This window comes from Aquarana catesbeiana, linkage group LG04 (genome assembly GCF_042186555.1).
Source record: "Aquarana catesbeiana isolate 2022-GZ linkage group LG04, ASM4218655v1, whole genome shotgun sequence".
Taxonomy (NCBI): domain Eukaryota; kingdom Metazoa; phylum Chordata; class Amphibia; order Anura; family Ranidae; genus Aquarana; species Aquarana catesbeiana.
In genome coordinates this window covers 442,488,750-442,502,086 of record NC_133327.1, presented here as the reverse complement: position 1 = coordinate 442,502,086, position 13,337 = coordinate 442,488,750, and the positions used below count along the sequence as shown (strand labels likewise).

At 44.3% G+C, this 13,337-nt stretch overlaps 1 protein-coding gene across 1 annotated transcript in view; it reads right to left on the bottom strand.

Moving 5' to 3' along the window:
- The window catches only part of SLC22A3 (solute carrier family 22 member 3), an 803,039-nt gene that overhangs the window by 81,150 nt on the left and 708,552 nt on the right, over window positions 1–13,337 (bottom strand). Inside the window, exon 6 of the mRNA XM_073627457.1 lies at window positions 1,933–2,030. Coding sequence (XP_073483558.1) covers window positions 1,933–2,030 — 98 coding nt within the window. The remainder of the gene's footprint in view (window positions 1–1,932; window positions 2,031–13,337) is intronic.

Below are 13,337 nucleotides of genomic sequence, written 5' to 3'. Positions count from 1 at the left end.
AGCATGATTCTGGTACCACAGAATTTTCAAACCACATCCAACTAGTATCCAAATGGCATGACAGAATGGCACTGAAAGTAGGAGCAAGATCTGATTTCAGAAGTGTGAACCTAGCTATGTGTGACTAGGGCACTGCAAACCTTGGTTTACTGATCTATTGGATGGTATACTTTAATCCTCAGAATCCTGTACTGGGGAAAAGTGGATAAAAAATATGTACAGACTATATGCTGCATCCACCGTCAGGGGAGCAGATCTCATGGGTCTCGATGCATCAATGAGGTTAATAAGCAATAGCTGACAGAAACCATGTTTATAGAACAAATTTGCTATTTGCAAATATGTGGATATCATTAACCATTAAGCCAGCACACAGCATGTATAGCACACCTGACTTAGTCTGACTGATGCCTTTTCAAAGTTACGAACACTGCAACTTACTCAACTAGGACTAGACATGGTTGAATTATTGACAGAATGGCACTGAAAGTAGGAGCAAGATCTGATTTCAGAAGTGTGAACCTAGCTATGTGTGACTAGGGCACTGCAAACCTTGGTTTACTGATCTATTGGATGGTATACTTTAATCCTCAGAATCCTGTACTGGGGAAAAGTGGATAAAAAATATGTACAGACTATATGCTGCATCCACCGTCAGGGGAGCAGATCTCATGGGTCTCGATGCATCAATGAGGTTAATAAGCAATAGCTGACAGAAACCATGTTTATAGAACAAATTTGCTATTTGCAAATATGTGGATATCATTAACCATTAAGCCAGCACACAGCATGTATAGCACACCTGACTTAGTCTGACTGATGCCTTTTCAAAGTTACGAACACTGCAACTTACTCAACTAGGACTAGACATGGTTGAATTATTGACAGAATGGCACTGAAAGTAGGAGCAAGATCTGATTTCAGAAGTGTGAACCTAGCTATGTGTGACTAGGGCACTGCAAACCTTGGTTTACTGATCTATTGGATGGTATACTTTAATCCTCAGAATCCTGTACTGGGGAAAAGTGGATAAAAAATATGTACAGACTATATGCTGCATCCACCGTCAGGGGAGCAGATCTCATGGGTCTTGATGCATCAATGAGGTTAATAAGCAATAGCTGACAGAAACCATGTTTATAGAACAAATTTGCTATTTGCAAATATGTGGATATCATTAACCCTTAAGCCAGCACACAGCATGTATAGCACACCTGACTTAGTCTGACTGATGCCTTTTCAAAGTTACGAACACTGCAACTTACTCAACTAGGACTAGACATGGTTGAATTATTGAAGACTCATCTCAAATTAGCCAGCCTATATTTGGGAACACCAAACCAATGACAGGATCTATAAGGAAGCATAAACTTGGTCCTAGGGTATCACTCACTTGCTGGAAAATACAGCAAGGTAAAGCTTCATTGCTTTTGACTAGCTGCAGATAAGCTGAGATCCTGCTAATTTTTTGTCAACAAGGGCGCAGACGAGTACTCTTAGCAACCCTATCAAGGTACTACCATCAACAGGAGCTTAGAACTACATTTACACCGGAGATTTAGCAGCTATGAGTGGCCAGGTGCAGCCACTGGCCCCATTCACTATGACAGGTTCCCAGTGGCTGCAGCTATTCTCTGCTGTCTGCACAGCCAGCGATTAGCTGCAGTGATCCCTGCTGGACGCCCACATAGTGCATTCAGCAGCAATCACCACTGGCTGTGCAGAGAGCCAGGAATAGCTTCAGCTGCTGGCAACCTGTCATAGTGAAGGGGCCGGTGACTGTACCTAGCTGCTCAGAGCCGCAGCAGGAATCTACAATTTGCACCAACCAAAATCACCAGTGTGAGTGTAGCCTTGGTGTGATATGGGCTGCCACATCTAAATTGCAGAAAAAAACACTTTTTTAAATGGATTTTGTAATCATATTCTTACCATGCATACATAAGAATTACAGTACACTTTCTCATTTGTGGAGTTCTGACCAGATCCATGCATGTAGGATTGGTAACATCTTCATCAGATACAGTTATCTAAACAGAAACACAGAAGATTACATTGACAACAGCTGTACCTCACTGTCAAAAGTTAAGTTGAAAGGTCATTTAAAAATGTTCAAAAGTACTGACACTCTCAATAGCTTTAGATTTTGACACCAATAGCAGGGAAGTTTTCCCAAACCTGCCTTTAAATTCACGACCTTGGAGTACAGGGCAGGACACAGGCAAAGTATTCATACACCATGGGTTAAAGGGTTAATATCTTCAAGTGACTGAACAATGGCAAGCTTTTGGGGACATGCCACCCTGGGGCATCTCCCCTTTAAACTTAACCCACTTTGTCAGTCTTTAATTTTCTAACAAGCAATGAAGAAGAATTTGAGGGGCTGTCTTGTACCATACTCCAAGATAAGGAATTTACAGACAAGTCAAAATTCCTCTGATCTCAATTGTACAGTACAGGACACAGGCAACCTATTCATACACCATGGGACTTCCTCAAGCAATGAATACAAGCATAGGCAACAACTAGGCAAATGGAACTATGTCCATGAAAGGTACTGACCCGAAGGAGGCCAACTTTAGACCCAGAACTCTTGTGCAAATCTCAATGTGGGATTCCCTTTGGATCTCATGTTGAGCATGAACAAGCTGGAAGTAAAAAAACAAAAATAATAAAAAATAACTTTTCAACCCGTGACCCCCTTAATGAACTGGTTATGTGCCTCACCAGACAGACATCTTCCTTGGAAGGGCATTTGTGAGAGGCATTTTGTACAGGCAGCTTCAGCTGTCCAAGCCTTTAGTCAGGGAATATTGCGCATATGAATGGAGAATACAGATATTTTGTAAATTTGTTTTATGACTTGTTCCAGGGCATCGACAGAGAAGAGCAGAAGGCAGTCACTATTGCTATGCAAACTGCACGATCCTGAAAAACAGGGTCATGTTGGTTATTCATTGTCCTAGTCCAGTTAACTGTAGTTTGACACACAGTAATAGCAGCAAGAGCTGGCTGCAGGGCTGGGCCTGCCAGGTTACAGTGAGCTTTTAAAAGCATCCCAAATTTTTCTGTCTACAGAATCTTAAAAAGGAGCATCTTCAATAAGTACAGGGAGATGTTAGTTTGGGCTAGCCATGGGTCTAGCCCATTTTTGTGTACTTTTTTCCATTGGGTAGGGTTTAGGAAAAGCATTTTGGGTGCATAAAAATCTACTCAGGACTGACCCAATCATTATTTCCTGTTCATAAAGAGAATGTGCAGTCTATGTTTTGCAAGTTTTGGTAGGTCTTTGTGCCCAAAGGGGCATGGTGAGACGGGGAAGAGTCAACCTGCACTATGCTTTTGCAGATACAATTAGCTTTTAACATTGGCAAACATATTGTGTGAAGCTCCCTCTTCAATATGTTAACAATGTGGGGGAGAGAATTTTTCTACAGCTTCCTCCAACATTGTCTTCATATTCTCATAATTCCTCTCTGACTTGGTGTCATCTAGGACCAACAAATCAGGGTCTGCCTCCTGTTCAGTGTAAAAGAAGAGGCAGGGCATTTCTAAGCTTTGGACAAAGATGGCTGAATTAAGGTCATAATTTGTCTGAGGAATTGTGACATGGATGCAGAAAATCCAGCTTTTGTCACTTGTTGCTTACCTGAAATAGAGCTAGAATCAGATGTAGAGACAGGTGTTAGAACTGGGTCTTGCTCCAGTGCAAGAGATGCATCATCGCTGATTTTAAGTGTTGCACGGGCCTTCGGTAGAGAAAATGTTTGCCTGATCTCTGCCATCGCTACAAGTGAGGGTATTTCCTATGGGATATTCATGAAGTACAGTGTGGGAGAAAGGGTATGTGAGTCTAGGTCCAGGAGGAGTATAGGAAAAACCAGGAGTAGGTCATCCCACAATAAATCCTTGTGGCAGAAGAGCAGGAGGAAGCACCTGAGTACTTTATAAGAGCTCTAGGCAGAAGTGAGCAACTAGTGGTGTGCTGTGAACTAGTTTCAACATGAAACTAAGCTCTGAGTGGTTGAATTTTAGCAACAAGTTTGAAAATTTTACACTGTGAAATGAATACATTCCAAAATAGTCCCATTTTAAACAGTAGCTATCAAAAATACAGGGTGACCCTGCATTACCTTTCTAACATGCTAGATTGTATATTTAAAGTCTAGGCTTTGCCCTTCACAGTGGGTATATCCCCGAAGGGGTCCTCTGGGACTAGGTTTCATTATGATTGACCACAGCCCTGTACCTGTATAGCATCCTGCAACTAACATGTTGCACCATTTGGCAAGGTGAGTTCCCCATGCAGTATCCAGTGTCTGAAGTAACATTACAGGCCATCGCCGCGATGTCGGGTCTGGGTACAACTCCCAAGGTTCTATAGAGGCTGAAATGTCCTGGATACACTTTGTCTGTGTAGGCATTAGAATTAGAACAGTGAGGACTAGCAAAAAACTGAGGACTCAGGGAGAGAAACGGTAGGGATTATAAGGGGAACCGTGTTCTCAAAAGCCTGCCAATGTCCAATCACCTGAAGGTACAAGCCTATAAACCATGGTACATGATTAAGTTGCCTGTGTCCTTTAATGTACAATTACGATAACTCTCTGCATACATGGCTGCATAAATATATGGGTGCATATGACATGCATATAAAGCCTGACAAGAGTTCTCATCTATCTCCATTCTATCCAAAACTAAAAGAAAAAGTTTTGCCTTTAGTTACACTTCAACCCAGTAAAACAAAAAATATATTGCAGATTATTGATCTTTACATGTGAAGGTTGCATTTTTTCATCTTTTTTCCTTAAATTTCACATACCTTACCATATTTATTGAGTAACAGCATTGTCACCCCAAGACACATGACCAGAAACACATCTACCTCTCCTCTATGATACAGGAGTAAAGTGCTCAGTGGTTCACAGAAGAAAACTATACATGCTTAAAAATATGGATTGGGACTTTAGTGCAGCACAGGTAAGTAGAACAGGATATTTAGAGTTAAAGTGGTTGTAAAGGATGAAGGTTTTTTTACCTTCAGTGTAAAGCCTTCAGTGTGCAGCTCCCCTCTCGGTACCCCCCTGATACTTGTCTAAGCCCTATCTCAATCCAGTGATGTGCACGAGACCCGAGGTTCTCCCGGGTCTCTTTCTAGTGATTGGCTGAGATGCAGCAGCAGGAGCCATTGGCTACCACTGCTGTCAATCACAGCCAGCGAGGCGGGGGGGGGGATTGTGAGGCTGAGCCATGCTCTCTGTGTCCTATGGACGCAGAGAGCCAACTCCAACTCAGAAACGAGCATGCACAAGTGCCCCCACAGCAAGCGGCTTGCTATGGGGGCACTCGGCAAAGGGTAGGGGGCCCCAGAGCACTGGCGGGGGACCCAAGAAGAGGAGGATAGGGGCTGCTCTGTGCAAAACATCTGCACAGAGCAGGTAAGTATAACATGCTTGTTATTTTTTTTTTTAATAAAATGTTTTCCTTCACGATAACTTAAAGTTGATCTGCCAGAAATCTAATTCTTTTTCTGTACTTGCAGGGTTCCTAAAGAGCCAAAACCTAGAGAAATGTGCATGTAATGAAAATGTATACTGAATACACTTAAAGGGGTTGTAAAGGTAAAAATTTTTCACCTTAATGCATTACATGCATTAAGGTGAAAAAACTTTTGACAATACCGCCGCCCCCAGCCCCCCCGTTTTACTTACCTGACACCTCGAATCTCCGCTGCTCGTTCCCGTCATCTCTATTGCAGCTCAGCCTGGTCGCTGATTGGCTGCAGTGGATGGATTGAAAGCAGCGCAGCCATTGGCTCGCGCTGCTGTCAATCACATCCGATGACGCGGCGCGCCGAGGGGCGGGGCCGAGTGATACAGTGAGCGGCTATAGCCGCCGGCTGTATCACGGGAGCGCGCCCGCAAGAACTAACCACCATGCGAGGGAGCTCGCATTAAGGTGGATAGTTCTTGCGGGGAGGAGCCGAAACAGCCGCCGAGGGACCCCAGAAAAGCAGGTTCGGGGCCACTCTGTGCAGAACGAGCTGCACAGTGAAGGTAAGTATAACATGTTTGTTATTTTTAAACAATAAAAAAATTACCTTTACAACCCCTTTAAGCTTACTTTAGTCTGGGTCCCTGTAGAATAGGCATTAACACCTCTATGTAGAATCAATAAAAAGCAGGACATCAAGCTTCAAACATATTTAGCATTTCAATAATGTTGATGTTCAATAAAGATTTATAGGGAGCTATAAAACCTTTGAGATTCAGGATTTCATTTCAATTTCTCTTCTAAAACTTTTTTAGTCATGTGACTGGCACAGCACCAATCAGAGTAATAGAAGCCCCTCTTAAGAATCTTTCTCTGCAGATGTCAAAGAACATGGAAAGATCATGTGACCACACAACAGCACTGCAGGAATAAGGTACTTAGAGCATAACACTTCTCTGTTTAGTATCAGTTTAACCGCTTGCCGACCAATGCACGCCGATATACGTTGGCACAATGGCATGGTTTCGCAAATGGGCGTACCTTTACAGCTGCGCCCTGTCATCGGGAGCAGTGATCGCTGTCAGTGGTAGCCCATCTCCCCCACAGTTAGAATCACCCCCTAGGATACACTTTACCCCTTGATCGCCACCCCAGTGTTTAACCCCTTCCATGCCAGTGTCATTTACACAGTAATCAGTGCATTTTTATAGCACTGAGCGCTGTATAAATGACAATGGTCCCAAAGTAATGTCAAAAATGTCCGATGTGTCCGCCATAATGTCGCAGTCACGATAAAAATTGCAGATCCCCGCCATTACTAATAAAAAAAATTGAATAATAAAAATGCCATAAATCTATCCCCTATTTTGTAGACGCTATAACTTTTGCACAAACCAATCAATATACTCTTATTGCGATTTTTTTTACCAAAAATATGTAGAAGAATAAATATCGGCCTAAACTGAGAAAGAAATTTGTTTTTTTATATATTTTTTGGAGATATGTATTATAGCAAAATGTAAAAAATATTGCTTTTTTCCAAAATTGGATAAGAATGTGGTGTTGCGCTAATCCTTTAAGTAAACAGTGACTCTGTATGTGATACCACAGTGATGGTGGGTGTCTCTAAAACATAAGCATATGACAATAAAACATCACTGCCTAAATGTGACTCTGTAATAAAAAATATAGTGATGGTGTGACACCATCACACCATCACTATATTTTTTATTACAGAGTCACATTTAGGCAGTGATGTTTTATTGTCATATGCTTATGTTTTAGAGACACCCACCATCACTGTGGTATCACATACAGAGTCACTGTTTACTTAAAGGATTAGCGCAACACCACATTCTTATCCATCTCTACTATAGCCAGGGGCAGGCTGTACCCTACCCGGTATAAGCTGCTTTTCCTCACTTTACATATATTTTGGTTTGTCCTTTCTCCCCCCGTTTTACGATAGCGCAGGAATACTCTTTATCCTTTTTTCCAAAATTGTCGCTCTCTTTTTGTTTATAGCGCAAAAAATAAAAACCGCAGAGGTGATCAAATACCACCAAAAGAAAGCTATATTTGTGGGAAAAAAAGGACTTCAATTTTGTTTGGGTGCAACTTAGCACGACCGCGCAATTGTCAGTTAATGCGACGCAGTGCCGTATCGCAAAAAGTGCTCTGGTCAGGAAGGGTGTACATTCTTCCGGGGCTGTAGTGGTTAACTGTATGTAGCCTCAGCTATATACAGTATACAGCACTGTGCTCTGCTGGAGCAAAAGAGTCAGGCTGAGCACTGCGCTGTATTCTATGAATGAATACAAAGCTCCCCTTGATTGGCCAAGGCAGAGAGGTGGGCGAATTATGCCACAAACTCCACCTTAGCCATTCAGAGGAAGCTTTGTACTCATTTATAGAATACAAGGCTCCCTATGAATGACTAAGCAGTGTCTGATTATTTTGTGTAGCTAAATCCTGGTACACACTAATAGTTAAAAAAACAAAACTGACAGCTCTGGCCAGAGCCACTGTACTAACAGTTTGATGTTAGTACAGTGATCTCCTCTGCTTAGCTGTTGTGTACTGACAGGGGGAAAACACTGGTCAGCGCTCTCAGCCATTGGCTGAGAACAATGATTGGGAGCCGGTCAGCTGCTGGCTTTCCAGCATGCTAGTCCGACAGAAGCTAGCCAAACATGGAGTTAGGCTTTAAGCTGGAGTGTCTAGTCTAAATTCAGTGTTTGCAGGAGTTTATGTCAGTGATGGTCTGGGGAAAATATTATTTTGGATGACCTTTTGGAAGGGTACTCTTCTGGGAGTGTGGGATAACAGTGCAGTCTTTGTCTGGAGATGTGAGTCAAGAGGCCTGCTGTCACGGAACGTCCCACACTCCGCTTGAGTGCTTCCGTCATATACCACTTCCTCCCAGTCTGTATACAGATATCAGATATTCCAACCTCTCTGAGCAGAAAACAAGGCGACACTTGCTTCACTGCTAACATGGACTGTTTATCATGAATCAAAGTTACAAGACTTTATATGCCGTTGGAACCTCCTCTAACAATACAACTGTAACTTAATTAACATGAGCTAATTATCTAATCCTTTATACAGCCTAGGTGACTGAGACATGACCTTTCGCCCAGACTTGTGGTCACCGAGCTTCATACAGTTAATTAACACAATAGCAGTCGTCCCGTCTCCTACATTGTATAGAGGACAATGTCATTAGCTCATTCAATTAACATAAACACAGGTTGATGACACCAGCATCTCCTCACAGGATGTGTCCCAACAGAATGAATCCATTGAAAATCCAGGGCCTATAATCAAAAGGCAACAGGCTTGCATACAGTCCTCTCCAACAGCCTCTGTCCCGGCTAGGTCTGTGACATTTCTCCTCTTTCGGCAGGAGACTAACACAGGAGGAGACCCCAGACGGGTTGACTCCGAAGTTAGTCCATAGTTCCAGTCCTCTACTGCCGGTACCCACACAGTACCCCAAACAAATTGTTCCAAACAGAGTATTACTCACCCAGCCAACCTCTGCCTCTCTCAGAGAACATATCTGCCGCTGGGGAGAGGCCTGGACTGGCTCTTCTCCCTGGAATCCTTTCTGCTGCTGGAGAGAAGACAGGGTGTCTGGGCTCACTCTGTCATGCTGTTGGGGATCGGGGCCCACTGCCCAGCATCCCTGGGGTATACAGGTGGAGACTGAAGTCCCATCCACCTTCACAGGAAATCCATCCTCTGTTAGTTGAGGACAGAGTCCAGCAGTCCTCGGCCCTGTTGCCAGTCCTTCTGCTGGAAACCCCACACCATCTGTTCCGGCTAACTGTTGGAGAGGGAGGCCGACTGCCCCGCCTCCCTGGAACTCTGTAGTTGTTGCCGGTGCTGAGCAGAGGTTGGTAGCACTCTGCCCTGTTGCCAGCACTTCTGCTGGGGACTCCGCATCCTCTGCTCCGGCTAACTGTTGGGGCAGGAGGCTGGCTTCCTCCACTCCCAAACTGTGTAGCTGCCATTGGGGAGGTGAGCCGGCTGCTTCCTTTTCCATTCCCTCATCTGGCTGCTGGGACGACATGTCGATGGTACTGTCTCCCAGGTACACGGATCTTTGCTGGGGAGGAAAGCCCACTTCCTCCACCCTGGCCAACTGTTGGGGAGGGACAACACACACCTCCTCTCCCTTCTCCCCCTGTATCTGCTGCTGGGAAGTGATTGCCATCTTCTCAGCTTGAGCCTCCACAATTGCTGCAGATGTGGGGCAGAGGTCTTGGACCCTCTGTCCGGTTGCCAGCACTTCTGCTGGGGGTTTGCCAGGTGGTTCCTCCTCTACAGAAACGTCTATTAAATCCCCAGTCTCTGGAATTGGTAAAAGTGTGGGACAGAGGTCTTGGACCCTCTGTTCAGTTACCAGATCTTCAGCTGGAGAAGTTTGTTTTAACTCCATAGATGCTGCTGGCAGAAAATCACATGTCCCTGTCAGTGTTGTGGGAGAAAGGCCGACTACCTTTTCTCTCAAGAAGGCCGAAGCCACTGTTGGTGCTGGGCAGAACACAGTGAACTTTGGCCCTGATAGCAGCTTTTCTGCTGGAGGCTCATCAGGTTGTTCTTCCTCAGCAGAAAAGTCTATTAAATCCCCCGTCTCTGCAACTGGTATCTGGGGATGGAGGTTCACCATCTCCTGTCCATGGAATCCAGAAGATGCTATCAGTGCTGGGCAGAGGTTAGCAGAGCTCTGCCCGGTTGTCAGCACTTCAGGTGTGGGGATGGCAATCTCCAGATTTTCTGCTGCAGATTCTCTGGCATGCTGCTGGACAGGCACATTCCTCCATCCAAGATCATCCCATGCAGAAACAGGATCATCAAGGTCAGTCAGCACTTGCTGCATCCGCCATAAGACCTCCGCCTCCATAGCTGCGGGGGGGCAGGTTGGCAAAGCACACTATTGCTCTGCCACATTGCCGACTCTTCAGCCAGGATTTCAGGGTTGTCAGCTGGTATTTCCTGATAGTCCCAGGCAAAGGGAGCCCAGCCCTGGCACTGAGCAATGTCTAGCAGTTGTCTGTAGGCGATCTCTAGCTCCCATTCCTGAACGGCCAGAAACTCCAAATCTTCCAGTGCCCAGTGCACTTCCGAAATGTTCAGTAGCCCTTCTCTGAAATCCATGATTTCGTCCACCCGCCGCTCCAAATCACTCCCAAAGTTAGGGTCCCCTGTCAGCTTCACAAACAACAGTCCCAAGCCGCCGTAGCTTAAGCCTTCCGTTGGGCTGTCATCCGCTATCCAGGGACATGCTTGGGATACATGCCACCGGAGGGCTCTGTAGCTCTCATCCAGCTTTATCTCTGCCCAGACCAGCCTGCTTAATTCAGCTGTCTGCTTCTTGTGTGGTTTTTCTCCCAAAAACCGCACCCGCAGTCCTTACTGCGACCAGTACCTTTCCTCGATGGAGGGGAGAATTTTTCCCTGGTGTCGCTGCTCACGGGCTAGCGCTTCCTTCCAGAGTTTGCAGCGAATAGAATCACACCATCCCAGCAGGACCTGCTCCGATACTGGTCCTCTGTGCTGTATCTGCATCTCTCGCAGCCTCCTTCTGAATTCCTCATCCATGGCGGCTGGTATCTGTACCTCTCCTCTCCTCTCCTGCTATCTGGACCTTGGATCCAGATGGAAGTTTGGATGTCCCAGTCTGTAGGAAGCTTTCCGCTGCTTGCCACCAATGTCACGGAACGTCCCACACTCCGCTTGAGTGCTTCCGTCATATACCACTTCCTCCCAGTCTGTATACAGATATTAGATATTCCAACCTCTCTGAGCAGAAAACAAGGCGACACTTGCTTCACTGCTAACATGGACTGTTTATCATGAATCAAAGTTACAAGACTTTATATGCCGTTGGAACCTCCTCTAACAATACAACTGTAACTTAATTAACATGAGCTAATTATCTAATCCTTTATACAGCCTAGGTGACTGAGACATGACCTTTCGCCCAGACTTGTGGTCACCGAGCTTCATACAATTAATTAACACAATAGCAGTCGTCCCGTCTCCTACATTGTATAGAGGACAATGTCATTAGCTCATTCAATTAACATAAACACAGGTTGATGACACCAGCATCTCCTCACAGGATGTGTCCCAACAGAATGAATCCATTGAAAATCCAGGGCCCATAATCAAAAGGCAACAGGCTTGCATACAGTCCTCTCCAACAGCCTCTGTCCCGGCTAGGTCTGTGACACCTGCCTTCCCGGGTTTTTGCCTGAAGGGGACGTTACAACAGAGAAGGGTTTTTGCCTAGGGTATAAATATGGGCCTAAGGGATCTAAGCTGACTTATGTTAAGGCCTGGAGAATTGAGAAGATGGCTGCCTGTTGAAGGGAAGCTGCTGCTGGAAGACATGGCATTAAGATTTCCTTACACAGCTAAGGTACTGTATCTGATTTGCCATATGGGGCATAAAGACCAGTTCCTTTTGGGAGGCTGCTACTGCAGTATCTAGGGCCACCAGTTAGAGGTGCTTAATAAACTTGGTGTCAGCGGGAGGCTGCTACTGAAAATTCTAGGGCCACCAAATAATTTTTCTGAAACATTTGTAACTGGGAGAGTGCCAATAAACATTATAGACATCACTAACAGATTCATTGGAGAATGAGAGCAGCTCAGAGAACATGAACCTAGAGAAATTAGAGCCACAAAACATTTTGTTGCTGATAAAAAAAGGCCAGATATATTTGTGCTGCAGTTTGAGTCAGTTGAGCCAATACACTTTGTAAAAGAATATTGGATGGTCTTGAAGTCTGTCAGTCACCACTCAGTGGGTCACTAGTAGGGAAGGCAGTAGAGCCTATTAAAACCTCCTTTGAGGGTAGATGAGATTATAATTGTGTAAATTTCATTTTAAGCTAGAACAGGATTTTTAAAACCATGGAAACCAATGAGAAAAGCAGAGGTGCACCCTAAAAATGCAGCTGTTGTCCTAACCATAATAAAGAAAATATATTCAAGACCACTATACATTATTATCAAAACAGGTCAAACCCCAATGGTTTGCATACTACAGTGAATTGTAGGGACTATTCCGATTTTCCAGGTCAGATCAGTGAAGATGACTTCTGCATTACCCATATAAAAATTACCAAGTGTTCTTGGCAACAACACCAAGGGTTCAGTTTTACATAGTTGCATAGTCAATCTGACTGAAAAAAGATACAAGTCCATCTGGTCCAACCAATAAAAGGGGGGAAAAAATCATACAATCTTATATACATAATCCTATACCCACAGCTGATCCAGAGGAAGGCAAAAAGAACCCAGCAAAGCATGATCCAATTTGCACCAGCGGGAGAAAAAATTCCTTCCTGAGCCAATCAGATATTCCCTGGATCAACTTTACCAATAAATGTTAGTCTCCAGTTATATTATGCACATTTAGGAAGAAATTTTTAAAGCAATCTACTGAGCTGGTCAGAACCAACCCTTGAGAGGGAGTCCATTCCACATTTTCACAGCTCTTACTGTGAAGAAACCTTTCCGTATTTACATCCCTTTTCCTCCCTACATAAAGAGTGCCCCCTTGTCCTCTGATGACCTTAAAGCGAATAAACATTTTGTGTAAGGAAATGGAAGGGAACCTCTACACTGTGTATTAGCACATTTTTGGTTGTACTAAAAGATATTTTTAGTCAAATGTTAGTATGTCTTTAACTTTAGTTGATGCACGGCAGGTTAATGCAATGAGAAATATAAAAAACGGTAATAGCTGACAAGGTAACTTTTTTCTCTATAGGAAAGATGTATTTTAGCTTTAATCCTTCCTTGGCAAAAGCCATGAACCCCCC